This window comes from Chiloscyllium plagiosum, unplaced genomic scaffold, assembly GCF_037043375.1.
Source record: "Chiloscyllium plagiosum isolate Xiang-an unplaced genomic scaffold, Cpla_swu_hap1 HiC_scaffold_1, whole genome shotgun sequence".
NCBI classification, from domain to species: domain Eukaryota; kingdom Metazoa; phylum Chordata; class Chondrichthyes; order Orectolobiformes; family Hemiscylliidae; genus Chiloscyllium; species Chiloscyllium plagiosum.
The window spans coordinates 67,992,057-68,018,627 of record NW_028270139.1 but is presented as its reverse complement, the minus strand read 5'-3'; the positions used below and the strand labels follow the sequence as shown (position 1 = coordinate 68,018,627).

Genomic DNA, 26,571 nt, shown 5'->3' with positions numbered 1-26,571 from the left:
TGCTATTGCAGGTATTTTGTATTTCCAGCATCTACATTATGTTTTTGGAAGGTACAAGTATTGGTTATAAACTAGGTAAACTTTAAAAGTGCTTTTCAACTTTACAAATATTTAGTTCATATCAGGTGACTGAAGCAAAACATCAGGTTGTGAAAAATAAATTAGTCACAAGAGCCTACTTTCATCCACTTATTATTGGTCACCTGAATGGCATTTCAAAATTTTCAAAATAAATTTGATTTCTCCTGGAATTTCACATCATAGGAGGCCATTCAACTTATGTCTGTACCAGAGACACTTTTCCAGGCAGCACATTCCAATTCCTAATAACTGAGTAAGAAGCTTCACCTTATCTCACTCCTGGCTCTCTTGCTGACAACTTTGAAATTGTGACCCCTAATTATGACATACCAACTAATGGATCATCCATCAAATTCTATAATAACCTAAATCATAGAAGGAACAACTGCCTTCATGCTTCCAGTGGCAAGGCCCTGCTCACGAGAAACAAAGACTAATATAAAAAAAAAATTAACATAGTATTGTTGCATCATTTAGTAAGGTTTTTATTCAACAGCTGGATGAGAATGTTAAATTTAAAAAGTACAGTAACTTGCGTAACTTCATATTGAAATCTGCGCTAATAATAAAGGGTAGAAGTTCTAAACTAAAGCAAAAGGCTATTTGGTTTCACTTCGACTCTTAAGACCCATGTAAAAATATGCTGAATCGAAAGATACACTTCAATATTAATACAATACTGTGTTTGTTATTTTTTCCCCAAAAACACTCTGTCCCTAAAAATTTATAAATTATGATTCTCAACGTTTCTCCAATTTAACTTCCTTATTACTGGTGGGAGATCTTCAGTAGGTCTTTAATATATCAAGAAAATAGGAAATTGGATTCAGAAAAGACCTTCTATTCAGTCGAGAATTGAAGAATTTTGGATATATTGGAGGTTAAGGGAAAGTCACAGGATAATGGTAAATTGAGGTAACTCATTTTGATTGAGAGAGGAATTGAACTTTTAAACATATATTACCAGTATAGGTGATAGAAAAGAAATTCAAAAAAGGAAAAATCCTTTTACCAAAAAGGATATAGCGATATTAGTTGTCAAATTAGATTAGATTAGATTACTTAGTGTGGAAACAGGCCCTTCGGCCGAAGCGCAACCCACCCAGACCCATTCCCTTACATTTATCCCTTCACCTAACACTACGGGCAATTTAGCATGGCCAATTCACCTAACCTGCACATTTTTGGACTGTGGGAGGAAACCGGAGCACCCGGAGGAAACACACGCAGACACGGGGAGAACGTACAAAATCCACACAGTCAGCCACCTGAGGAGGGAATTGAACCCGGGTCTCTGGCGCTGTGAGGCAGCAGTGCTAACCACTGTGCCACCGTGCCACCCACCAATTGAGCAAAGGGCCTAACATATGGCTTTAGCTAAACCAATATAATTTTATTTAACGTTGCATATAACTCTGTTCATGATCTTAAAAAGGTATTTTACAACAACATGCAGTAATAAGGACCCCTAGCAAAGTTAAATGCAAATACAATGAATTTTGATATCTCCAAACTATGTAATGGAGCTCCTATGCTGATATACATACATAAAGTCATATGCAGTATCTTTTCAAGGCAGGAATTTAAGAAATAATTGAATTGTCAACCCTGTGATAATTTTAACAATATCTTACCAGTAAGTGATGTCAGCCCCATACAGCTAGCTGCTAACAACACACCCAACACAGCAGCTGCATCTTCCAGCAAAACAACATTAGTGGTTGGATCATGACCATTCATCACTAGGAAACAAATATGTTTGCTTGTTAATGCTTTGGTGACGTAATGAGCAAGTTCATCAGTCAAACATACAGCTAAAATATGAAGGCTTTATTTTAGAATCAAAGTGTCACATTATTACAATATATTGTCTACACCAATAAATGTCAGAGAAATAATGGATATCTGCTGCTTTATAGTAGTCCAAAGAAATAAGTAGAATACATTATAAACTTTACAAGCATAGTGAAGTTTATAATACTTGCACATCCAAATCAAAAGATTTACCATCAACAAACTGGAGTATAAAGTCTGTGCCTAAGTGTTGTTCTTAGTACCTGAAGTCTTAAGAGATGTACAGCACAGAAACAGAACCTTTGGTCCAACTTGTCCACGTCAACTAGATATCCTTAACTAATCTAGTCCCATTTGCCAGTACTCGGCCCATACCCCTCTAAACTCTTCTTATTTATATACCCATCAGATGCCTTTTAAATGCTATAACTGTACCAGCCTCCACCACTTCCTCTGGCAACTCATTCCATACACAGATCACTGTGAAAAAGTTGCCCCTAGGGTCCCTTTTAAACTTTTCCCCTCTCACCCTAAACCTGTGCCCTCTAGTTCTGGACTCCGCCACCTCAGGGAAAAGACCTTATCTATTTACCCTATCCATGTCCCTCATGATTTTATAAACCTCTGTAAGGTCACCCCTCAGCCTTTGAAGCTCCAGGGAAAACAGCCTCAGCCTATTCAGCCTCTCCCTATAGATCAAATCCTCCAACCTTGGCAACATTCTTGTAAATCTTTTCTGAACCCATTCAAGTTTCACAACATCCTTCCTATAGGAGGGAGACCAGAATTGCATACAATATTCCAACAGTGGCCTAACCAACATTCTGTGCAGCCGCAACATGACCTCCCAACTTATCGGCGCAACATCGAGGGCCAAAGGGCCTGTACTGCGTTGTATTCTTCTATGTTCTAACTTCTATACTCAATGCTCTGAGCAATAAAAGAAAGCATACCAATCCCTCACTATCCTATCCATTTGCGACTACTCCACTTTCAAAGATTACTAACCTGCACTCCAAGGTCTCTTTGTTCAGCAACACTCCCTGGGATCTTAGCATTGAGTATATAAGTCCTGCCCTGATTTGCCTTTCCAAAATGCAACACCTCACATTTATCTAAATTAAACTCCATCTGCCACTCCCCGACCCATCGGATCAAGACCCTATTGTACTCTGAGGTTTTAGTCTTCGCTGCCCACGACACCTCTAACTCATCTGCAAACTTAAAAACTATACCTCCTATGTTTCTATCCAAATCATTATAGAAATGACAAAAAGCAGTGGATCCAGCACCGAACTTTGTGGCACACCACAGGTCACAGGCCTCCAAGTCTTCCTTTCCTGGCGTCCCTACCAGTACCCTTCTGCTGACACTCATTCATTTGGCTGAACTGGTCCTCACCCTCAATTTCTCCTTCCAATCCTCCTACTTCCTCCAGACGAAAGGGCTAGCTATGGGCACCTGCATTGGCTTCAGCTATGCCTGTCTCTTCATCAGCTACGTAGAAGATTCCATCTTCCAGAGTTACACCAGCACCATTCCCCACCTCTTCCTCCGCTAAACTGATACTGCATCGGTGCCACCTTGTGCTCCCACAAGGAGGTTGAACAGTTCATCAACTTCAACACATTTCACCCCAACCTCAAATTCACCTGAACCACCTGACATCTCTCTCCCCTTCCTCAACCTCTCCATCCCCATTCACGAGAACAAACTCAACAGTGACATTTCACAAACCCACCACTCCCATAGCTACCTGGATTATACCTCCTCCCACCCTACCACCTGCAAAAACACTATCCCATATTCCCAATTCCTTCACCACATCTGCTCCCAGGAGGACCAGCTCCACCACAGAACACACCAGATGACATCCTCCTTTAAAGACCGAAATTTCCCCTTTCACGTGGTTGAAGATTCCCTCCAATGCATCTCACTCACGTCCCGCACCTCTGCCCTCGAAACCCACCTCTCCAACCGCAACAAGGACAGAAGCCCTCAGTCCTAACCTTCCACCCCACCATCCACTACATGAATCGCATCATCTGCTGACATTTCCACCACCTACAAATGGACCCCACCACCGGGGATATATTTCCCTCCCCACCCCTACCCGCTTTCCACGAAGACCGCTCCCTCGGCAACTACCTGGTCAGGTCCACACCCCCTAACAACACACCGCTCGCTCCTGGAATGGCAGGAATTGCAAAACCTGTGCCCACACCTCATCCCTTACCTCCATCCAAGACCCCAAGGGAGCCTTCCACATTCAAAATTTCACCTGCACTTCCACACGTCATTTATTGTAGCTGTTACTCCCGATGCAGTCTTCTCCACAGTGGGGAGACATTGGACGCCTTCTCGCAGAACACTCGAGAGAACATCTCCGGGAGGACACCCGCATGAATCAACCTAATCACCCCATGGCTGACCATTTCAACTCCCCCTCCCAGTCTGCTGAGGACACACAGGTCCTGGGCCTCCTCCATCATCACTCCCTCACCACAAAAATGTCTGGAGGAAGAGCGCCTTATCTTCCACCTCAGGACCCTTCAAACCCCATGGCATCAAGATGGATTTCACCAGTTTCCTCATTTCCCCTCCCCCCATCTTACAGCTCAGTACTGCCCTCATGACCTGTCCTACCTGTCAATCTTCCCTTCCACATCCGCTCCAACCTCCTCTCCGACCTATCACCTTCACCCCACCTCCATCCACCTATTGCACTCAGCTACCTTCTCCCCAGCCCCACCCCCCTTCCATTTATCTCTCCAACCCAGAAGCTCCCAGCCTCATTCCTGAAGGGCTCTGGCCCGAAATGTCAATTTTTCTGCTGCTCAGATGATACCTGGCCTGCTGTGCTTTTCCAGCAATACACTCTCAACTCTGATCTACAGCATCTGCAGACCACACTGTCTTCCAGTCTGAAAGGCAATCCTACAATGTTCAAGTGTCAGCTATGTTTCAGTTAGTAGAACACTTGCCTCTCAATCACAAAGTCTGGATTCAAGCTGCTGTCTACTGTTGGAGCACAAAACTATACAATAAGGTAAATTCTAGATTGTCAGAGGGCTATAAAATGGATTAGAGGCTCATCATTAATAATAAAAATCAACATGAAAGACTGCGCAATTGACAGCATTGTGGCTAAAGAAAAAGCAGTTTATTTTAAAGATAATTTTCTGAATACGTCTGCTTGTATCTCAGGATCATGTCAAACATTTGCCAAGGGCTCATTCATTCTGTGCACAGCAGATACTCAAAATGAAAATGGCAGGGAAATGGGGTGGGTATAAATAAATTGTGCATGTTACAAATAGAGTGCAAATAATTATTACAAGTAAGCGAATGTCACAACAAGTTGAGATGGGCCTTCAAGCCAGCCTTCAGAGATGGTAGATGATGCCCACCCATGCATATTACTGACAAAACCACCAGGTGAGCAGGGTTCTTCAAAAAGGAGACATAATTGAGAAAATTTGCAACTCAAACCCATTGCTTGATGAAAATCTTGTCCGTCGATTCTAGTTTACTTAGGCCAATAATAATAATCCTATTTAACTTTTAAACAAAAAATTACTGGGAGTCAGCTTCACTGGCATGACTGACATTTATTGCCCATCTCTAACTGTCCTCAAGAGGGTGATGGTGAGCTTTATGCCAAAAATATTTTTGATTTCGATAGCCTTATAAATTCTACTTTCAGGTGGCATTGCAGTTTCACTGCATCAAGTCCTGGAGCAAAAGAAAATGATGAAATGTAATTCAAATGTGTCATTGATTCAGTACCTGCCTAAGATAAAAAGTGTTTATCAGGACCATTTATAAAACTGATCTGCTTGAATTAAAAATACTAAAGTCATGCTTTTGCTTTGTAGCCCTTTATAAATTGATAATTGATGGCAGACTCAGCATTTCATGGGTCACTGAATTACCTTCCATTCATTGATATTAACATAGCAAGAACAATAATACTGGTTGAGGTCAAGCATAAAATGACAGTGATGCTCTTCCTAGTCCCAGAGAAATTCTTCTAAAATAATCTGTGATTTAAGTGACCAAGAACAGTCCATTTTAAAACTGGCTGTTGTGAGCGCCCAATGACTAGAAAAATTGGACAGATTGTACACGATGACACCAAATTCTAAGTTTTAAGCTAGGTCCTATAAACAATGTAGAAATTTTACTTTTACACAAGAGAGAGTATTTCTTGGCTGAAAAAGACCAGAGCCAGTTTATTTGTTGGGATTCTAATTATCAATGGATTCCACGATGCTCAATTTCCAGCTGCCTAATATCAGCAGAAAACAAAAATGTCGACGAGCAATTGAAAACTGTCAGTAAATCTGAAATACAGATGAATGTCAATGTTAGCAATGTTGCTAAACTATGTTATCCGGCATTCGATTAACCGAATGAAATACTCCCCACCCGTGTCCTTCGGATAATTGAGGTTCTTCTGTACTCCAACTGTCTCAATGTAAGATGGCAGGAGAATAGTTTGATCACACAAATTGGCCTACTGCACCCCATTCCTTGTCTCCCAAGCTTCTTCTAATTGCAAGTTCCTTACTTGTACAATCATACACAAAGTCCTGGTTATATTCTGTCCATAGCCTCCACAGTAGTTGGGATGATGGTGGGGAAAGTGCAAGTGGTGAGTTGGGAAATATTGTGTGCCTGGAATATAACAAAATGTTTGCAGGCAATGAATAGTATATGGTTGAAACATTTGAATCCTGTCAAGGCCTTCAAACAAAAGTAACAGCATAAGGAATTTTATTAAAAATCAGAGGCCAAAAATGGATTAGGAAGAAAAGTAGATTATATATTTTATTAATTTTATAACAAAAACTGTGCATGGGATGACAGCATTAAGTATAGGTAATGCCAGTGTTTGTTGCCCATTCCCAACTTTTCTTTAATAGACATGGTGAAACGCATTCTCCACTCATTGGCAATCTATCTGGTACAGATAGAACTATACTGTTGTTCGAATCCCTAGTGTGGAAACAGGCTATTTCGCCCAATAAGTCCATACTGACCCTCCAAAGAGTAACCCAACCCTCTACCCTATTACTCTACATTTCCCCTGACTAATGCACCCAATCTACACGTCCCTGAACACTATGGACAATTTAGCATGGCCAATTCATCTAATCTGCACATCTTTGGATTGTGGGAGGAAACTAGACCACACGGAGGTAACCCACGTAGACATGGGGAGAATGTCTGTGTGGAGGTTGCACAGTGACCCAAGGCCAGAATCGAACCCTGCTCCATTGCGATGTAAGGCAACAGTGCTAACCCCTGAGCCACTGTACCACCCTAGACAGGGAATTCCAGGATTTTGACTTGGTGACTTTCAAGTAGCAGCAATGTAGGTTCAAGTCAGAAGAGTGAAAAATAATTCTGGGTAATCAAAGATGGAGGACTGGGAAAAAAAATTATAGTTGTAAGAGCAGTAACTTTTTTTTGAGGTATTTTCGATATTGAAGCTGATTTCCTCAAATTCCAGAAGTAGTAATTACTGTTTTACAAGCTGTTGCATTGTTTTGGAATTTTGGGGAAAAGATAGATCAAAACAACAGCATTTTAAAAAGGAAGGAGAGAGACAAAGGCACAGACCACATCAGAAATGACTCAAATGAGAAAGAAATCCATACTGCTGTCTTAAACAGCTATGTGGATAGTTTTTCAGTGAAACCTTACTATTCTTTTGATTTGGAAATCTATAATAGTAAGTAGACTGGGTTCTTTTTAGATTATGTTTCATGGAGATCTGTCTCGATTAAATTTAATAAAAATAAAACATATGTACAAAGTTAGCCTGGAGCAGTGTTTTTTAGAGCAGGCAGACTATGCTAGTTTCTGGGTCTGCAGATTGTTAAGGTGCAAAGGTGGCCTTTAGTAGAGTGATGCGATCTTCCTGTCAAATGTGGGAGATTAGGCACAGTTTCCAGTTTACTGGAGATTATGTCTGCAGGATATGTATTTCATTGCAAATCCTATTAGATTGCACAGATTGGTTTGAGCAGCAGTTAGAGGCAATAAAGAATTTACAGAAGCTGAGGGTATACTTACAGATCGTCAGGTAGATGAGTTACCTTCAGGAAAGGTAGGAGGGGGAGGTCATGCAGGGTATCCTGTGGCTATCCCCATCTCAAACAAGTATGCGGTTTTGGAAAATGTAGGTGGTGATGGATTCTCAGGGGAATGCAGCACAGACAGCCAAGTCTCTGGTACAGAGTCTGCCTCTAATGTAATGAGGGGTATGCCAGGTTCGAAGCAATTGTGATACAGGACTCTGTAGTCAGAGGCACAGACGTTTCTGCAGCCGACAGTAGAAATCAGAATGGCATGTTGCCTCCCTGGTACCAGGTTCAAAGATATTCTTAAAAAAAGGGAAGAGGGACCAGAAGGTCGTTCTACACATTGGAACTCATGACATAGGAAGATGGACAGAAATTTTAAAAGGTCCTCAAGAGTAATAATATCTGGATTACTCACTGTGCCATGAGCTAATGAGGGTAGGAACAGAAGGATAGAACATTTGAAAACATGGCTGAGGAGCTGGTGCAGGGTAAACGAGTTCACATTTTTGGATCATTGGAATCTCTTCTGGGGTAGAAGTGACTTGTACAAGAAAGATGGATTGCACTGAATTGGAAAGGGACTAATATATTGGCAGGGAGATTTGCTACAGCTGCTTCGGAGGATTTAAACTATTAAGGTGGGACTGAAGGAGATAGTGAGGAAAGAGATCAGTCTGAGACTGGTACAGTTGTGAAAAAGGAGCAAGTCAAACAGCCAGAGCAGGCAGAAACAAAGCAGAGAACCATGTAGGATTGATAAATTAAATTGCATTTATTTCAATGCAAGAGGTAAAACAGAAGAACTCTGGGAATATGGGACTGGGATATCATAGCAATTACAAAGATATGGCACAGGGATGAATAGGACTGGCAGCTATATGTTCCAGGATACTGAAGGATAGAGAGGGGGCGCGAGAGGGGAGGGGGAAGTGGCATTTGATTAGGGATAATATAATGGCTGTACTTAGGGAGGATATTCCTGGGAATTTGTCCAGTGAAGTTATTTGGGTGAAACTGAGAAATAGGAAAAGGACGATCACCTTATTGGGATGGTACTATAGACCCCCTCAAAAGTCAGTGGGAAACTGAGAAACAAATTTGTCAGGAGATTTCAGCTATCTGTAAAAATAATAGTGAGATTATGGTAGGGATTTTAATTTTCCAAATATAGATTGGGACTACCATAAGGGCCTGGATGGAGAGAACTTTGTTAAATGTATACCACAAAATTTTCTGATTCAATATGAGGATGTGCCTATCAGAGAAGTTGCAAAACCTGACTTTGGGAAGTAAGGCAGGGAAGATGACAGATGTCACTTTGGGGCCAGTGACCATAATTCTAACAGTTCTAAAATAGTGATGGAAAAGTAGGGGCTGGATTTAAAAGTTAAACTTTAAGTTGGAGAAAGGCCAATTTTGATGGAATTAAGAACAAACTTTCAAAAGATGATGGGTGGCGGCGGGGGGGGGGGGGGGGGGGGGGGGGGGTATGTTTGCAGGTAAAGGGACGGCTGGAAAATGGGAAGCATTCAAAAATGAGGTAACAAGAGTCCAGAGACAGTATGTTCCTATTAGAGTGAATTTTACATGGCTGATCCAGTCAATTTGCTGGCTAATGCAATCCCTAGAATGCGCAGACTTAAGTTTGGTAATGCAGTGGAATATCATAAGGACATGTGAAGATAAAAGAATCTAATGACCTTTCTGCAGAAGAAAGGAGTTGTGAAGGGTCGACGGATTTGAAGCGTTAACTCAATTTTCTCTCCACAGATGCTATCAGACTTGCTGAGATTTTTCTTTCTCCGATTGTGGGTGTCACCAGTTGGCCTAGACCAGACTTGCTGCGCCCCCGGTTGTCCTTGAAAAAGATGATAAGTTGCCTTCTTAAACTGCTGCAGTCCACGTGCTGTAGGTACATGCACAATGCCATTAGGGAGTTCCATGATTTAGACCCAGCAACAGTGAAAGAAAACAATATACTTCCAATTCAGATTGGTGGATAACTTGCAAGTGGTGCTGCTCCCATGTATCTGCTTCCCTTGTTCTTGTGGATGGAAGTGGTCAAGGTTTAGAAGGTGCTAACCTTTGGGTGAATTTCTGCAGTGCATCTTGTAGATAGTACACACCATTGCTAGAGGATTAGATGCTTGTGGATGTGCTGTCAATCAAACGAGCTGCTTTGTATTGGATGGTGTCAAACTTGAGTGTTGTTGGAGTAGCACTCATCTAGCCAAGTGCGGAGTATTCATCACACTCCTGACTTGTGCCTTGTAGATGATGAACAGGCTTTGGGAGTCAGGTGGTGAATTACTCACTGTAGCATCCCTAGCCTCTGACCTACTCTTGTAGTCACTGTATTTACATGACTGGTCAATGGTAACCCTCAAGATATTATTAGTGGGAGATTAGATGATGGTTAGAAGTCATTTATTGCAGATGGTGAATACTTGGCTTTTCTGTGATATGAAATGTTACTTGTCATCCCAAGCCTGGATATTGTCCAGGTCTTACTGCATTTGAACAGCTTCAGTTTCTAAAGAGTGGTGAGTTTTGTTGAACATTGCGAATCATTGGCAAGCATCCATACTTCTGACCGAACACCTGCAGAGATGCCCTAGAGTTGAGATGACTGACCTCCAACAACCACAACCTCCTATGTGCCTGATAGGACTTCAACCAGAGAGTTTGTCTCAATTCCTGCAGATTTCAGTTTTGCTAGGTCTCATGGATGCCACACTTGGTTGAACGCAGCCTTGATGTCACGGGTTGTCACTCACCTCACCTCTCGGATCATAGAATCTTTATAGTGCAAAAAGAGGCCATTCAGCCTAAAGAGTGCGCACAGACCCTCCAAAAAGCAGAACCACCCAGACCTTCCTCCACCTCCACTTTACACCTGTTGCTCCATATTTACCATGGCTCATCCACCTCACCTGCACATTTCTGGATACTACAGGGAAATTTAGCATGGTTAATCCACTTAATCTGCAGTTTTGGAAAATGGGAAAAAAACTGGAGCATCCAGAGGACACTTATGTAGACATGGGGAGAATGTGCAAACTTAAGTCACCCAAGGCTGAAATCGAACCCAGGTCCCAGGTGCTGTTAGGCAGCAGTGCTAACCACTGAGCCACAGTGCCACGCCATGTTTGGGCCAAGGTTGTAATGAAGTCAGGAGCTGAATAGCCCAAAAAACAACAAACTGGGTGCCAATGAGCAGGTTATTGCTGACAACACTGTTGATGACATTTTCCATCCCTTTATAATAGCCAACAGTAGACCAATGGGGCAAATAATTGGTTATATTGGAATTGTTCATCTTTGTGTGTACAGTACATACCTGGGCAATTTTCAACACTGTCAGGAGATGCCCATGTTCTAAGTGTACTGGAACAGCTTGACTCAGGGAGCAGCAAATACTGGAGCACAAGTCTTCAGAATTTTATCAGGGCCCACAGCCTTGGTAGTATCCAGTGTCTCCACCGCTTTTGTGATATCATGTGGAGTGAATTGAATTGGCTGAAGACTGGCATCATTGATGCTACGAACCTGGAGGAAGCAGATGACTGTCACGAATACTTCAACATCACCTTTTGCACTCGTGTTGGGCTGGCCCACTATTGAGGTTGAAGATATTTGTGGATCTGCTTCCTCCGGTGAGCTGTTTATTTGTTCACCACCATGATTGGATGCAGCAGGCCTGTGGAGCTGAGGTCTGATCCATTGATTGAGGGATCAGTCACTTCTTATACCGTTAAGTAGCTTCACCAGAGTGACCTCTTATTTTTAGGTATGCCTGGCTCCTGGTACATCCTTTTGCATTCTCAACTGAACCAGGGTTGATCCCCTCGCTTGGTGGTAATGGTGGAGTGGGGGGGATATGCTGGGCCATGAGGTTGCAGATTGTGAAGTACAATTCTGCTGATGGCCCACAGAGCCTCATGGCTGCATAATCTTGAGTTGCTAAATCTGTTTGAAGTCTGGCCCATTTAGCATGCTGATAAGTGCGCAAACTTTCACTATTTAGCAGAACACTATGGAGGATATTCTCAATATGAAGGCAACACTTTGTTCTCATGAGGACTGTGTGGTGGTCACTCTTACTCATACTGTCATGGACAAATAAATCAGCAGCCAACATGTTGCTAAGGAAGTAGTATGTTTTTTTTCCTCGCTAGTTCACTCGCCACATGCTGCAGACTCAGTCTAGTAGCTGTCCTTTCAGACCCAACCAGCTCGACCAGTAGTACTACTGCCATGCCACTCTTGGTAGAGGACACAAATTCCCCATCCAAGGCGTATTCTGTGCCCTTACCACCTTCAGTGCTTTCTTCAGGTGATGTTCCATATGGAGGAGTACTCTTATCAGTTGAAGGACGATTTAGCATGGTAATCATCAGGAGGTTTCCTTGCCCAGGTTCGACTCGAGGCCATGAAACTTCATTGGATCCGAAATCAATGTTAAAGACTCCCAGGGCAGCTCCCGCCCAACGGCATACTGCTTTGTCACCGCAGGACAGATGATGATATCTGGGATCTTATCCAAGTATTATGATTCCATAAGCATGGCTATGTCAGGCTGTTGTTTGACTAGCCCGAAAGACAGCTCTCCAACTTTGGCACAAGCCCCTGATGTTAGTGTGAGGACTTTGCAGGACCGATAGGGTTGTTTCTGCTCGTCTTTTCTGGTGCTTTTTCCAGTTTCATTTTTGTTGAGACTTTGTAGCAATTAGTGCAACTGAGTGGCTTGCTAGACTGAATTTGAGAAAGTCAACCACATTGTTGTGGGTCTGGAGTTACATGTAGGTCACAGCAGGTAAGGACAGTAGATTTCCTTCCCTGAAGGGATTTGTGAACCAAATGAGCCTTTCTAACAATGGTTTCATGATTAGTAAATTTTTAATTCAAACTATTCTTTTGCTTGCCACGATGGGATTGGAACCCAGGTTCCCAAAACATTTGCTGAGTTTCTGGATTAATAGTCTAGCAATAATACCTCTACACCAATCACCTCATACGCCATTGCCTCTCCAGCAATTTCTGTGCTTGCTTCCTTACAACAAAGAACTGAGGATGCTGGTATTATATCATGGGGAGCTGGCTCCATTTTCCCTTGTTGGAGCTGGTTATTGCCTAGCACTTGTATAACACACCCCAAGCTTCAATGCTCTTCAGGCCCTACTGCATGCAAGTATGGATTGATTCACTACTCAAGGGTGTTATGATAGTACTGAACACTAATGAAACAACAAACAACATTCCTATTTCTTATGAGTGATGAAGGAGTTGAAGATTATTTCCAGCTGACTGTTATTGTTCCTTTATGAAACTTGAAAGGAGTTGCATTTCCTCCTCTATCCTTTAAAATACTCCCCTGGAAGTCAAATCAATGGAGGAACAGAATATTTAGTAGACCTCTAATTAAAGGAATCATGTGCAAAAAGAATGGTTATCTAGTACTTTTGTCTGTATTTAATTTTTGTCAATTAAACCATTGACATCAACAGCTATTCAGCTTTGAAACTTTTCCCTGCTCCATCAGGATGCTTCATATAGTGCACAGCAGTTGGGGTTCTTTAAAAAACGGTGTACAATTATATTTAATATAAAATTGGCATACCATACTGATATAACGTTATTCCTTTAGCTCGAGCACTCTTTCGGAGTTCATTTACTGCAACTATGAGTGTTGCTGTAAAGAAAATACATTAGAAATTTGTGAACATAAACTGCTTTACCCGGAGAATCAAATCATATCATTTATAAATCATAATTTAAGTAAGAAAAACAAGGTAAGCAAACAGGAACTTTTAAAAAATACTACAGCAAAAAAGATGTAATTGACAAGTATGCACAAATAAAACAAACTTCATTTTCTAACAATAAACAAAAGAAAATTAAGTGTGAAATATCATTGGATTACAAAGTAGGATCATGAGCAAGATGCCCATAATCACAAAATGTGCGGCTTAGAATGTGGTGTAAACTAAAATTTTATTATTAATTGTAGGTTTGTTTTTTTTAAAAAAGTTAATAACCAGTAGATTGTGTTTCTGGAGTTAATAATTAAACTTATGATTGTAAGCAATTCTGTAGCCATGGTGATTACTTTAAATATGTTTTCAGACCAAGCTTTACTATACACTACTACGGACTTTAGTTTATTTTAGAATATTTTGAGATTCAACAATTATAAATAATGGGCCATCAGGGTTTGTTAGAGATTTTTGGAACTTTTTTTAAAGATCTATTGGAAACACCTATAGTTTAGAGAGTTTTCTTTCAGTTTTCAACTGAGTTTGGAGCAGTCCTGTGAAGTTCTTGGAATAGGTTGGCTGTGTTTACAGGTGTTCCTGAAAAGGGAAGGATATATTGTGAACTAGGTTGCCTTAGAGGGAACAGTTAGTGTTAGTCCTATACCAGAAGTTTTAGGATACAACACTGAAGAGATTACTTAAAGCAGAATACATTCTAGCAGATTATAAACTCCAAGCAGCTGCTATAATACCAATCTAAAAGTTAAAATCACAAGCAACTTAAATTTAGAGATTAAGTATAAGGACTTTGGTACAGGTATTACTGTGCCTACTGTCTTTGAATAAATCTATTTACTAATAAATAGAATTTTATCTTTATTTCTATTGGTAATAAATTTTTTTGTTAAGGAAATCAAAATATGATCCATTAAGCCAGGTTGTTCTCTGTAATAACATTAGCTGAGATCATAACAATAAGCTCGTGAACAGCTTTTTAAAAACAAAAATCTGGCAATTTAAAATATTTCTCAATGTATCTTAAATCAAATTGATATGCTTTAAATTACTATTCAGGGAGATTGATTTAACATGTTATATTAGAATTGACTCCAAATTGTGTTTTAATCACATTAGTAAATGCAGTTAAACCTTGAACTAAAGGATTGCCTAGCAGAAACACAAAAGAATCAAGAGTAGATGTAAGCCATTTAACTCCTCGCCTTGTTCCACCATTCAATAAGGTCACAGCTGATCGAACTGTCACCTCCAGGTAGCAGTCACATTCGTGCCTATTCCTGATGATCTTTCATCCCCTTGCTTAACAGGATTTTATATACTCTTGCTTAAAAATATTCATGGATTCTACTTCTACCACCTTTTCAGGACCAAAGAGTTCCAAAGACTCATGAGCCACAAACAAAATTGCTCCATTTAGTTTAGTTCTAGATTCTCTCACAAATGGAAATATTCTCTTTACATCTATACGGTTAAAACTCCTCAGGTTTTTGCATGTTTCAAAGAAGCCAACTGTAGGTATTCTAAACTCCAGCAGATAGAAGCCCAACTTGTTCAAATTCTCTCATGAGAATTCTCTCAATGTAGGTACTAATCTGGCAAACTTTCTCTGAACTGCTTCAAATACATTTACATCCTTCATTAAATAAAGTGACCTGTACTGTGTACGGATGCAGTTTTATCATTGACTTCATAAACTGAAGCCTAGAATTCATAAATTACTTACTGTGCCTGCATATGCATTTTTTACAATTCATGTATCGCGACACCAAGATGCAATTCAGGATTTCTGCAATCACTCAATGTGATTGTAAAAATTCTTTTTACCAAAACAGACAATATCACATTTTCCCATATTATACTCCATTTCCACATATTTGCCAACTTACTCAATCTACATCTTTTTGTAGCCACCTTATTCCTCTTTGCAACTTGTTTTCCCACACATTGTGTGGGTCATCTATCCCTTCAAAGTCAGTTCTACCAATTACAATGAGTTAAGGTTCCTATACTGGTTACTACCCACATTTGCCAAAGTGAAAGGACCCAAACTGCATTTCCTGTTAGCCAGCCAATCTTCTATCCTTGCCAATATGCTCACTCTACATAATGAACTTCTTACTTAGCCCAATCACCTTTGTTGTGGCACCTTATCAGATGCCTTCTGGTTGTCCACATGCACCAGTTCCCCTTTATCCATTGCATGAGTTGTCTTCTCAAAGAACTCCAATTCATTGGTCAGGCATGATTTTCCTTTCACAAAACCACTGCCCAATTACCTTGACTTTTTCCAAACTTCTTATCACTTGCTTAAATAATAATTAGCATTTTCCTCATGGCAACAGCTAATTGAACTGTCATTTTCTGCCTTTTGTCCCCCCAACCCCTTACTAAATAAAAACACTCACTTCTAATCTTCCAATCTAATTAGATTATCCCCAAGTTGAGGGAATTTTGGAAAACTAAAACCAATTCATCAACTGTCTCACTAGTCTTACCATTTAAGACCAGAGGATGAAGTCCTTCACTAACAGGGCACTTCAACCTTCAATTCCAACAATTTACTCTCCCATTTTGATGGTCACTATCATTACAACCGTACACCATTAGCTCCTTGCTCCCATCCATTTCCTGATTTATTGCTGCTTCTGAATGTTAATTATTTCCTCTACAGTAAGCAAGTACCTGTCCAAATCTACTGTAATTTCCTTATCTTTCATCATTAATTCTCCAGTCTCTGTAGATGCTAATAGCTTTTCATAGAACCTTGGAATGCTCACAGTGCAGAAAGTGGCTATTTGGCACATCAAATCGGCACTGATCCTCCGAAAAGCATTCCCTCTTCTCAAAAGATCCAGATTGGACACAAACCTCTAACCCTGACAGCACCTCAGTTGTTTGTTTGGCTCTTAATGGAAAGATTGTTTCAACTAAGTTAATGACATGGCCGCAATTCGACTTTCCTGCTTTATTCTCATAACCCCTTTGGAACTTTCTACCACAAGGTGCTGTGGAAGCACTGTCTTTGAGTATAAGGAAAGTAAACAATAATAGATTTCTGATTAATAAATGGCGTACAAGCTTTGTTTTTAAAATTCATTCATGGGATGTGGGCACCTCTGGCTAGGCCAGCATTTCTCGCCAAACCCTAGTTAAGAGTCACCACATTGCTGTGGGTCTGGAGTCACGTGTAAGCCAGACCTGAAAGGGCATTAGTGAGCCAGTTTTTCCTGACAATCAGCAATGGATTCATGGTTATCATTAGACTCTTAATTCCAGATTTTGACTGAATTCAAATCCTATCATGGCGGGATTCAAACCAGTGTCCCCAGGACAATACCTGGTTTAACATTCCAGCAATAATACCACTAGGCCATAACCTCTCCATTACAAAGATGGAGTGAGTAAAAGGCATTGAAGTGGTTGATCAGCCATGATTGCTTTGAATGATGGGTCAAATTCAGAAGGCTGAATGGGCTATTCCTGTTCCTATATTGCAAACCCTCAATTCCCTTAAATGCTAGACAGCTATCTCAGCCATGAAAACACTTACATAGCCAGTCACGAGTCTTCAGTAAAGAATTCCATAGATTCACCAGCTGCACAGATAACATTCCTTCCAATCTCTGATAATCTGAGAATAGTGTTACCAGTTTATGCCCTCTAATTCTAGACTCTCCAATAAGGGAAACCACTTCCCCACACCTCTCCTGCCAAGGCTTCTAAAAAAGCTTGTGTTTCAATAAGGTCTCCTCACATTCTAAAATCCAATGACTACAAGCACAACTTCCTCAACCTCTCAGAGTAAGAAAATCCCTCAATTAGGTCTATATTCAATCAAGTTTAGATGATGAGAGGGCATCTCAGAGAAACCTAGAAAATTCTAACAGGATAAACATGATAAATACAGGAAGAACATTTCCAATAACAAAGGAGTCCAGTAATTTTCAGACTGTAACCTCAAAGATATGGTGTAAACCATGTATGACTGAAAATAAATTTCTTCACCCAGAGATGGGTAAGCTTGTGGAATTCTCTGCCACAAAGTGTTGAAGCATGTTTTTAAGACTGATGAGACCAAAGAGTATGGGTAGAAAACAGGAACAGGGTACTGAGTTTGACCTGGTGTTCTTGTCCACCAGTTGCTCAAAGTAAGCCAAGGAGTAAAACTGTACATTGGTCTTCATAGCAACAGGTGGTGTATAGGAACAGGGATTTCTGTATGTAGCTTTGGACAGGCCACACCTGAAATAGTGTGCGCAGTTTTGGTCTCCTTATCAGAGGAAGGATGTTCTTGCTGCAGAGGGAGTGCAAAAAAGCCTTACCAAATTATTTCCTGGAATAGCAGAACTGACATAAGGAGAGATTGAGTTAGTTAGGATTGCATTCACCAGAGCTCAGAGGAACAGAGGGGGTGGGGGTTTCTCATAGAAACTGTACAATACTAACAGGACTAAACAGGTTAACCCTTTTAGGGTTGATGAGGAGAAATTTGCCCTCTTTATTCCAATTCTATCTTTTATTAGTGAGCTAATCAAACCAAGCCAAAATACTTTCTACTACATGGGCCTTTATCTTATTAAGTAGTCTTTAGTGCGGTACCTTACCAAATGCTGTCTGCATACCCAAACATATTACAACTACTGTTTCCCCTTTATCTACCCAGAAAGTGATGAGCACATGGAATTCACAACCACAAAGTGGTTAAGGCCAAAATATTGTCCGTTTTCTGGGTGCCAATACTGCATTTATTTTACTTTGCAAGCTTTCTGTTCACTCCTCCCAGGCCATTACCCCTCTAATTGTGATATTTTAATAGGGGGGAGCCAATGGCCTAATGCTATCATCAGACAATTAATCCAGAAATTCTGCTAATGTTTTGGAGATCTGGATTCAAATCCCACCAGAGCAGATGGTGGAATTTGAATTCAATTTAAAAATCTGGAATTAAGAGTCTACTGATGACTATGAAAGTATTATTCATAGTCAGAAAAACCCACCTGGTTCACTAATGTCCTTCAGGGAAGGAAATCTGCTGTGCTTACCTAGTCTGGCCTACATGTGATGCCAGACCCACATCAAAAGTTGTTCACTTTTAACTCTTAATTAGGAATGGGGAATAAATGCTGGCCTAACCAAAGATGCCCATATCACTGAATGAATGAAAACAAAACCGATCTCCAAGCTTTCTGGTTAATCATGGATGCTGGGTTGGTCCCTTAGAATTTTTTTTACTTGTTGGAATGTAGCTATGCTGTGCATTCTGAAATACTCCTTATTTTTGTCTTTGCATCTCTAATTTATTTTACTAATTCACTTGACCGAGCTGTGCTTTCATGCCCTCATAATTGTCCTTACTTTAAAAAAAGAGAAGTTCTAGTTCCACTCCTCTGTCTCTCAATATGAAAGTGAAATTCAATCCTTCTATTGTTATGCTACCTAGGGATGCCTTCACTATGAGACCAATCAATCAATCCTCCCTCATTGCACAATATCATATTTAAGGAGAAAGTGAGGTCTGCAGATGCTGGAGATCAGAGATGGAAATGTGTTGCTGGAAAAGCACAGCAGGTCAGGCAGCATCTAGGAAGAAGGGCTAATGCCCGAAACATCGATTCTCCTGTTCCCTAGATGCTGCCTGACCTGCTGCGCTTTTCCAGCAACACATTTCCATCTCCAATATCATATTTAGTATATTCTATTCTCTGGTCAGCTCCAGAACATGGCTTACTAGGAAGCAACTCCAAAAACATCTTGTGAACCTGTTTTCCTATAGATTAAAATCACCCATGATTATCACTGTGTCTTTGTTTTACCCGACCTTCATTACAACTCCCACAAATGACTTCCTGCCTTTCTAGTTTCTTCCCAAACTCTTTCCACATCTTGGTTTCCTCAACATAGCACAGTAGAAAGGGAAGACCTATCAGGAAAAAGTTGGGTCCAAGTTCCTGACTTTTTTAAATTTCTTTACCCTTCAATATTCACATCCACATCCATGACATCCTGCAGCCATATTTCTGTAATAGTTACCAGATCATAAATCATTTATTTCTATTGGCGTTATTTGTTTTGTTTCAAATGCCACATGCATTCAGGTACAGAGGCTTTATTTTTATCATTTTATTCTTCATAAATTCTAGTCTTACCTGCTGGTTTACCATTGGATATGCACTGTTTATCCCTTCCTGTCATGGTCTATCATTTTCCAAATTAAATAACTTTCTTTTTGGCCTTGACTCTAATCTTCACTTTACCAAAGCTTTCCAAATTTGATCCCTTTGCCCCCATAATTTAGTTAAAAATTCTACTCACTAGCTAGATGATTGGCAAAAACACTAGCCCGAACACACTTTGGGCAGAAACCATCCCATCATCACAGATCTCATTTTCCCCAACACTGGTGCCAGAGCTCACTTCTGTTAGACTAGTCTTTGAATCACACATTCATCATTCCCTAACCTGATTTGCTGTACATAATTTGCACATGGCTCAGGTATTAATGCAGAGATTATGACTTTTGAGATTCTGCTTCTATATTTGGCATTAAGTCCTCATAATGACAATGAAGAACCACCTATGTCACTGGTACCTGCACAGACCACAATGACTGGATCCTCCTGTTCCTCCTAATGCAAGTTTCTTTCCAACCTGAACCTTGGGATCAGGCAGAAAAGACAGCCACCTGGACTTTCACTCTTTGCTGCAGATAATGGTGTCAATCCTCCTCTCTATACCGAATCCACCATTACATCCTATCCATCATCTTCTCCACCTATTCTCAACCAGAGAAGCTAAAAATAAACTTTTTGGATGAGTGCAAAGGATGAGGCTGCTCTCACCAAAATTCTTTTATCTGCCTCATGTAGAGACACACTCTCCTGTCACTGAACAATGACCAGCCCGACCACCCAGCCTCTTAGTACAAATAATTCAGATAACCATTCCCTTTCCTGATACGTTACAGTGTCTGTAGTTCAGCTCAAACTGAAATACTGAGCCAGAGCTGCTCAAACATTTGGTCTGGACGAACTGGCATTCACAAACTTTGACATGCTGTAACTGCGGCACATTTCCTGCCTTGCAATCCTCAATGCATTTTAAAGGATTACTGAATTAATTTATATAGCTTTATATTTGGGTATTTAAAAAAAAAACATTTTATTAACATTACCAAGTGCTAAACAATGTTGAACAAGAAGAGGAGAACTGATCTCAGGAACACCAGCAGCATAACAGAATTCAGCGTGTCGGGGCAGAGTATAGTATCTATCACCAAAAAGAGAAGGTGCTGGTGAAGCTGAAACGTCTGAAAGATGAATAAAAATCATCCAGACCGAAAGAACTACATCAGAGAATCCTGAAGGAGATAGCAGAAGAGATTAGGAAGACATTGGCAGTGATCTTTCAGGAAACCACTGGAGTCACTGACGGTCCCAGAGGACTAGAAAATGATTAATGTAATACTCCTGTTTAAAACAAAAGGCTGGAAAAAGACAGGGAATTAGGTCAGTCAACCTAACCTCAAGTTATTGGTAAGATTTAAGAGTCCATTAAGAACGAGTGTGGAGCACTTGGAAGCGTATAGTAAAATAGGACAGACAACATGACTTCATCAAGGGAAGGTCAAGCGTTACGAATTTGCTAAACTTCATTGAGGATGTAATGAGCAAGTTAGACAAAGGAAACACATGGAATTGATGTATTTGGATTTCCAGAAGGACTTGGCAAGTGCTGCACAGAAGGCTGATAAATAAGTTACAGGCCAATGATTTTAGAGCAAGGTACTGGCATGGATAGAGGATTGGCTTACTGGTAGAAAGCAAAGAGTGGAGATAAAGAGGTCTTTTTCAGGATGGCAGCCAGTGACCAGCGGAGTTCCACAACTATTCACATTATACGTTAACGATCTGGACGAAGGAATCGGAGGCAGTGCTGCTAAGTTTGCAGATGACACAAAGATAGGAGCAGGGACGGGTAGTGTTGAGGAGTCAAAGAAGCTGCAGAAAGACTTGTGCAAGCTAGGAGAGTGGGCAAAGAAGTGGCAGATGGAAAACAATGTGAGAAAGCATGAGATTATGCACTTTGATTGGAAGAATAAAGACGCAAGCTATTTTCTAAATGGGGAAATGTTTCATAAAGAAACAAAGGGACTTAAAAATCCCAGTTCAGACTTCCCTTAAAATCAACATATGGGTGCAGTTGGCAATTAGTGGGGCAAATGCAATGCTAGCATTCATTTTCAGAGGGCTTGTATACAAGAGCTGAGATGTCATTGTACAACAGCGACAACTGTACCGCTAAGATTGCATTATGGTCTGGTCAAACTTCATTTGGAATATTACGAGCAGTTTTGGACCCCATATCTAAGGAAGGGTGCGCTGCTCTTAAAGAGGATTCTGAGGTGGTTTACAAGAATGATCCTGGGGTTGAAGGGCTCATCATATGATGAGAGCGGAGGACATTGTGTCTATACTCAGTAGAGTTTAGAAGCACGAGGCTGGGGAAATCTCATCAAAACTTACAGAATGCTGACAGGCCTGGATAGGGTGGACATGGAGATATGTTTCCCCTAAGAGGAGAGACTATGAGCCAAGGGCATTGCCTCAGTGAACGCATGACCCTTTAGAAATGAGATGAGGAAAAATTTCTTCAGCTAGTGAGTGATGAATCTGTGGAACTAACAGCAGCTGTGGAGACCTAGTCACAGTGTATTTGAAAGAGATACATTGGCTCTTGATTGGTTAAGGGAATCAATGGCTATCAGGAGAAGGCAGAAGGTAGTTGGGAAACATCAGACAGAATCAAATGGCAGCGCAGACTCAATAAGCCAATTCTGCTCCTTTGTCTTTTGGTCAGTAACTGCAAATAACCAACTTCTTTTCCTATAGTAGAATGCGAATCAATTTCTGGAGTTGAAAAGCAAGAAAACCTTATTCTCCTCATTCCTTTAATCACTTAACTCCAGCACTCTATTGTAAGTCACACTCAAGTGCTCAGTCACTAAAGTAGCTAGATTTGTGCTCCAAATTCAGTGAGATAGGCCTTTTGTCTTCTGTTTCAGCAGCTTCTTCACTGGTAGCCTTGTGAAAATTGCTTAAGACAGACAACTACGGAATTAAACTATAGATTTCAGTTAAATGACACATACAAAAAAGAAATTAGACATCCTCACCAAACAACTTCACTTTAGTCCTAGGATAAACTGATTTTGCTAGTTGACTTTAATACAAAAGGCCACAATTAATGAGGACCCAGCTTCAACTGCTTCCCAATTGAGCTGCTCTTTCTGGAAGCCTTGTTAAAACTCTGCTCAAGGTTGGCATGTACAGAATTAAATTGTAAATTTCAATTTAATGATCAAAATAAAACATCACAAAAAACAAGTTTTCACAAAATCAAAATTTAAAATCATGCCTTTGAGTAATATTGAAAAGGTCAAGAAAAATGCAAAACAAGTTTAAGCTGCCACAGATGAAAATAATTAGCAACACAATGGAGGTGTTCCAAATGAGTGCACATACCTCCTTCTGAAACTAGTGAACCAGCCAGGATGAAATATGCCTGAAAAAGTATAAATTAAACAGTAAATAAAATATTTTTAAAAAACACATTTAAGTATGGCTAATATTTGAAAATGCCTCAATCATATTAATCTTTTAACATGAAATTTAAAACCTCTTTAAATGTTTAAAAACACAGCAGCCAATAAAATTAACCAATTTTATAGCACTTCAGTCGAGGTGTTCCATTGGACAAACTACAATGGAAACTCATCATTTTTGACAAATGGACATCACTAAATTTATAATCCTAAAGAATTGCACATCTTTGTATTAAATTTAGATTTTGAGTGAGTGTTTAAGAATGTTTCGGTAGTTGGAATTTCAGTCAAGGAGTAGTGGCAGAAAAAAAAATTCAACAAAGACAGCTAAAGCAAATGAATTTTTTTTTGTTTTGAAATGGTACTTGAGAATGTGAATCAGGTTGTAATTATTGTTAAGTGAAGTCCATCTAACTTGATGAAATAATGCTGGAAATGCATGGATTTTCATGTAAATCAGTGAAGAGAAAATAGAGCGATATTAAAATAGATACTTCATATTTCTAACTGACCAGCACTCCTTACAACCATTATAATTGCACATATGCAACTGTTGATAGTAATAGAGAACACTGTTTGCTTAGATCCTGCAGAAGTCAATGAAGGTCTTGAATTCTATGATCTTGTGGAAAAACATATTTCTCAGCTGAAACATCTATCCCCTCATAAGAGTTGCAACAATAAGTAAATTCTAATCATATATAGACCATCAGAGAAGTCCAGAGAAAGGCCAGACATTGTCTAGATCCTCAGTGAGGAGGGGGAAGGGGAAAAGGATTTTGTTTGAGCTGCTATTGCATGACAACTGGAAAGCAACATTAACTGACGTCTCAAAGTGGACTGCATCCTCCCTGTTCAGTAGAATGATGCTTAGTGCAGAAATGATTGAGAAAAGGGCACAAAGGATACGAGCAAGGGACAGGAAGCCAAAATCAACTGTCAGCTTTGTTTGCTGAATACCAAAAACAGTTATTGAAATTTGTATACATTGCACAACTTGCGTATCATCTACAAAGCTCTCTGCCCACTGAGAATGCAACAGCACGCATCATGAAGCATTTTTTCCTCGTCTTCCAGATCAGCCTCGTCTCTGAAAACAGCATCTGCTCCTTTAAAGTCAGCAGAATTGTTCTGCAAAGCACACAAACCACTCTGTAAAGCTTCTTCATAGGAATCTAGATATAAGCCTCCTTGTAGACAAACTATTTATACACTAACACAGGAAAAATCAGAATCCCTACAGTGTGGAATCAGGCCCTTTGGCCCAACAAGTCCGCAGCAACCCTCCAAAAAGTAACCCATCCAGACCCATTCCCCTACATTTACCTCTGACTAATGCACCTAACCTATACATCCCTGAACACTATGGGACAACTTAGCATGGGCAATTCACCCAAGCTGCACATCTTTGAATTGTAGAAGGAAACCGGAGCACCCAGAGGAAATCCACGTAGACATAGGTAGAATGCGCAAACTCCACAGAGTCACCAGAGGCTGGAATCGAACCCGGGTCCCTGGCACTGTGAGGCAGCAGTGCTAACCACTGAGCCACCGTGAGGGGAAGGCCAATCACCCCTTGAGCCTGCTCCACAATTCCAGATCATGGCTAATCTATTTCAAAGTCATATTCACACAATTCTTGTTTCATGATATCATCATAAGCAATTAGAAATCTATCAACTTCCTGAACCTACTTTAATAACTGAATGCCCAAAGCAATCGCAAGCAGAGAATAGGTGTACACACACACACACACACACACAAAATACTGTGGATGTGATTGAAATAACAAGTGCTAGAAAATCTCAGCAGGTTCCCTAGCATCTGTGGAGAGCTAATGGTTCAAATTTAGTGACTTCTGAGAAGGATGGAAAATGATGGTGGAGGAGGAATAAGTCAAACAGATGGTGAGAACATTTCTCGCAAAAGACAAGGTAATAGTAGTGATGGGGCAATTAACATGCAAAATAGAAGTTAATTGTAGATGTGGACAGTCATAAATAGATTCGGGGGATGGGAACACCATGGTCATGCTTTAAGGTTGCTGAACTTTATGTTGAGTCCAAAAACCTAGGTAAGAAAATGAGTTGTTGTCCCTCCAGCTTGCATTGGGTTTCACTGGGAAGGCTGGATTAGATTTTTATGGGCAAAGAAGACATATTCCACAAAGCATTCACCTAGTCTGCATTTGGTCTCACCAATGTACAGGAAACCTCACTGGGAGCAGTGAATATAGTAGACTAGATTGGAAGAACATTGAGTAAATTACTGCTTCACCCGCAAAAGTATGTTTGGGGCCTTGAATTGTATTATTCTCTGAGAATTATTTTAAGTTTTGTGATTCATGGGATGGTAGTATGGGGAAAAGCAGCATTGAGACTGCCTCTAGGGTGTCACAGATGGAAGATTCTTTGAAATGCTAAGAAGAGATGTGAGCAAAAGATGCATTGTTGTTGGCATTCCACTGGAGGTTTGAATGCAGACACTGTTGGGTGAAAAATGAGGATAAGGAGGAACCTTATCTAGAAGGTAGTGAAGGACAACGGCAAAAGTACAGGAAATGATTTGCACATGGCGGAGGATCCTGTCAACCACATTAGGGGTTGTGGGGGGAATCCCCGATTTATGGAAAAAGGAGCACATATTGAACTCACCCTGGAGGAGTGTGGCAGCATCAGAACAGATACAACAGAAACAGAGGAACTATTGAGGGCAGAGCAGTAGATGTGATCTATATCGACTTCAGTAAGGCGTTTGACAAGGTTCCCCATGGGAGACTGGTTAGCAAAGTTAGATCTCATGGAATACAGGGAGAACAAGCCAATTGGATAGAGAATTAGCTCAAAGGTAGAAGACAGAGGGTGGTGGAGAGTTGTTTTTCAGACTGGAGGCCTGTGACCAGTGGAGTGCCACAAGGATCGGTGATGGGTCCACTACTTTTCGGTATTTATATAAATGACTTGGACTTGAACACAAGAGGTATAGTTAGTAAGTTTGTAGATGACACCAAAATTGGAGGTGTCGTGGACAGCAAAGGAGGTTACCTCAGATTACAAAAGGTTCTTGAGCAGATGGGCAATGGGCTGAGAAGTGGCAGATGGAATTTAAATTTAGATAAATGAGGTGCTGCATTTTTGGAAAGCAAATCTTAGCAGGACTTATAGGACTTAATGGTAAGGTCCTAGGGCGTGCTGCTGAACAAAGAGACCTTAGAGTGCAAGTTCAT

General features: G+C 40.5%; 1 protein-coding gene across 3 annotated transcripts in view; it reads right to left on the bottom strand.

The window, feature by feature from the left end:
- The window catches only part of slc30a9 (solute carrier family 30 member 9), a 140,414-nt gene that overhangs the window by 28,730 nt on the left and 85,113 nt on the right, over window positions 1-26,571 (bottom strand). For 2 of the 3 annotated variants that reach the window (XM_043692116.2, XM_043692123.2), the window contains 3 exons: window positions 23,266-23,305; window positions 13,591-13,662; window positions 1,716-1,823 (listed from right to left, as the gene is read on the bottom strand). In XM_043692116.2, the coding sequence (XP_043548051.1) occupies window positions 1,716-1,823; window positions 13,591-13,662; window positions 23,266-23,305 (220 nt within the window). The remainder of the gene's footprint in view (window positions 1-1,715; window positions 1,824-13,590; window positions 13,663-23,265; window positions 23,306-26,571) is intronic. The other variant, XM_043692137.2, reaches the window with a different exon arrangement.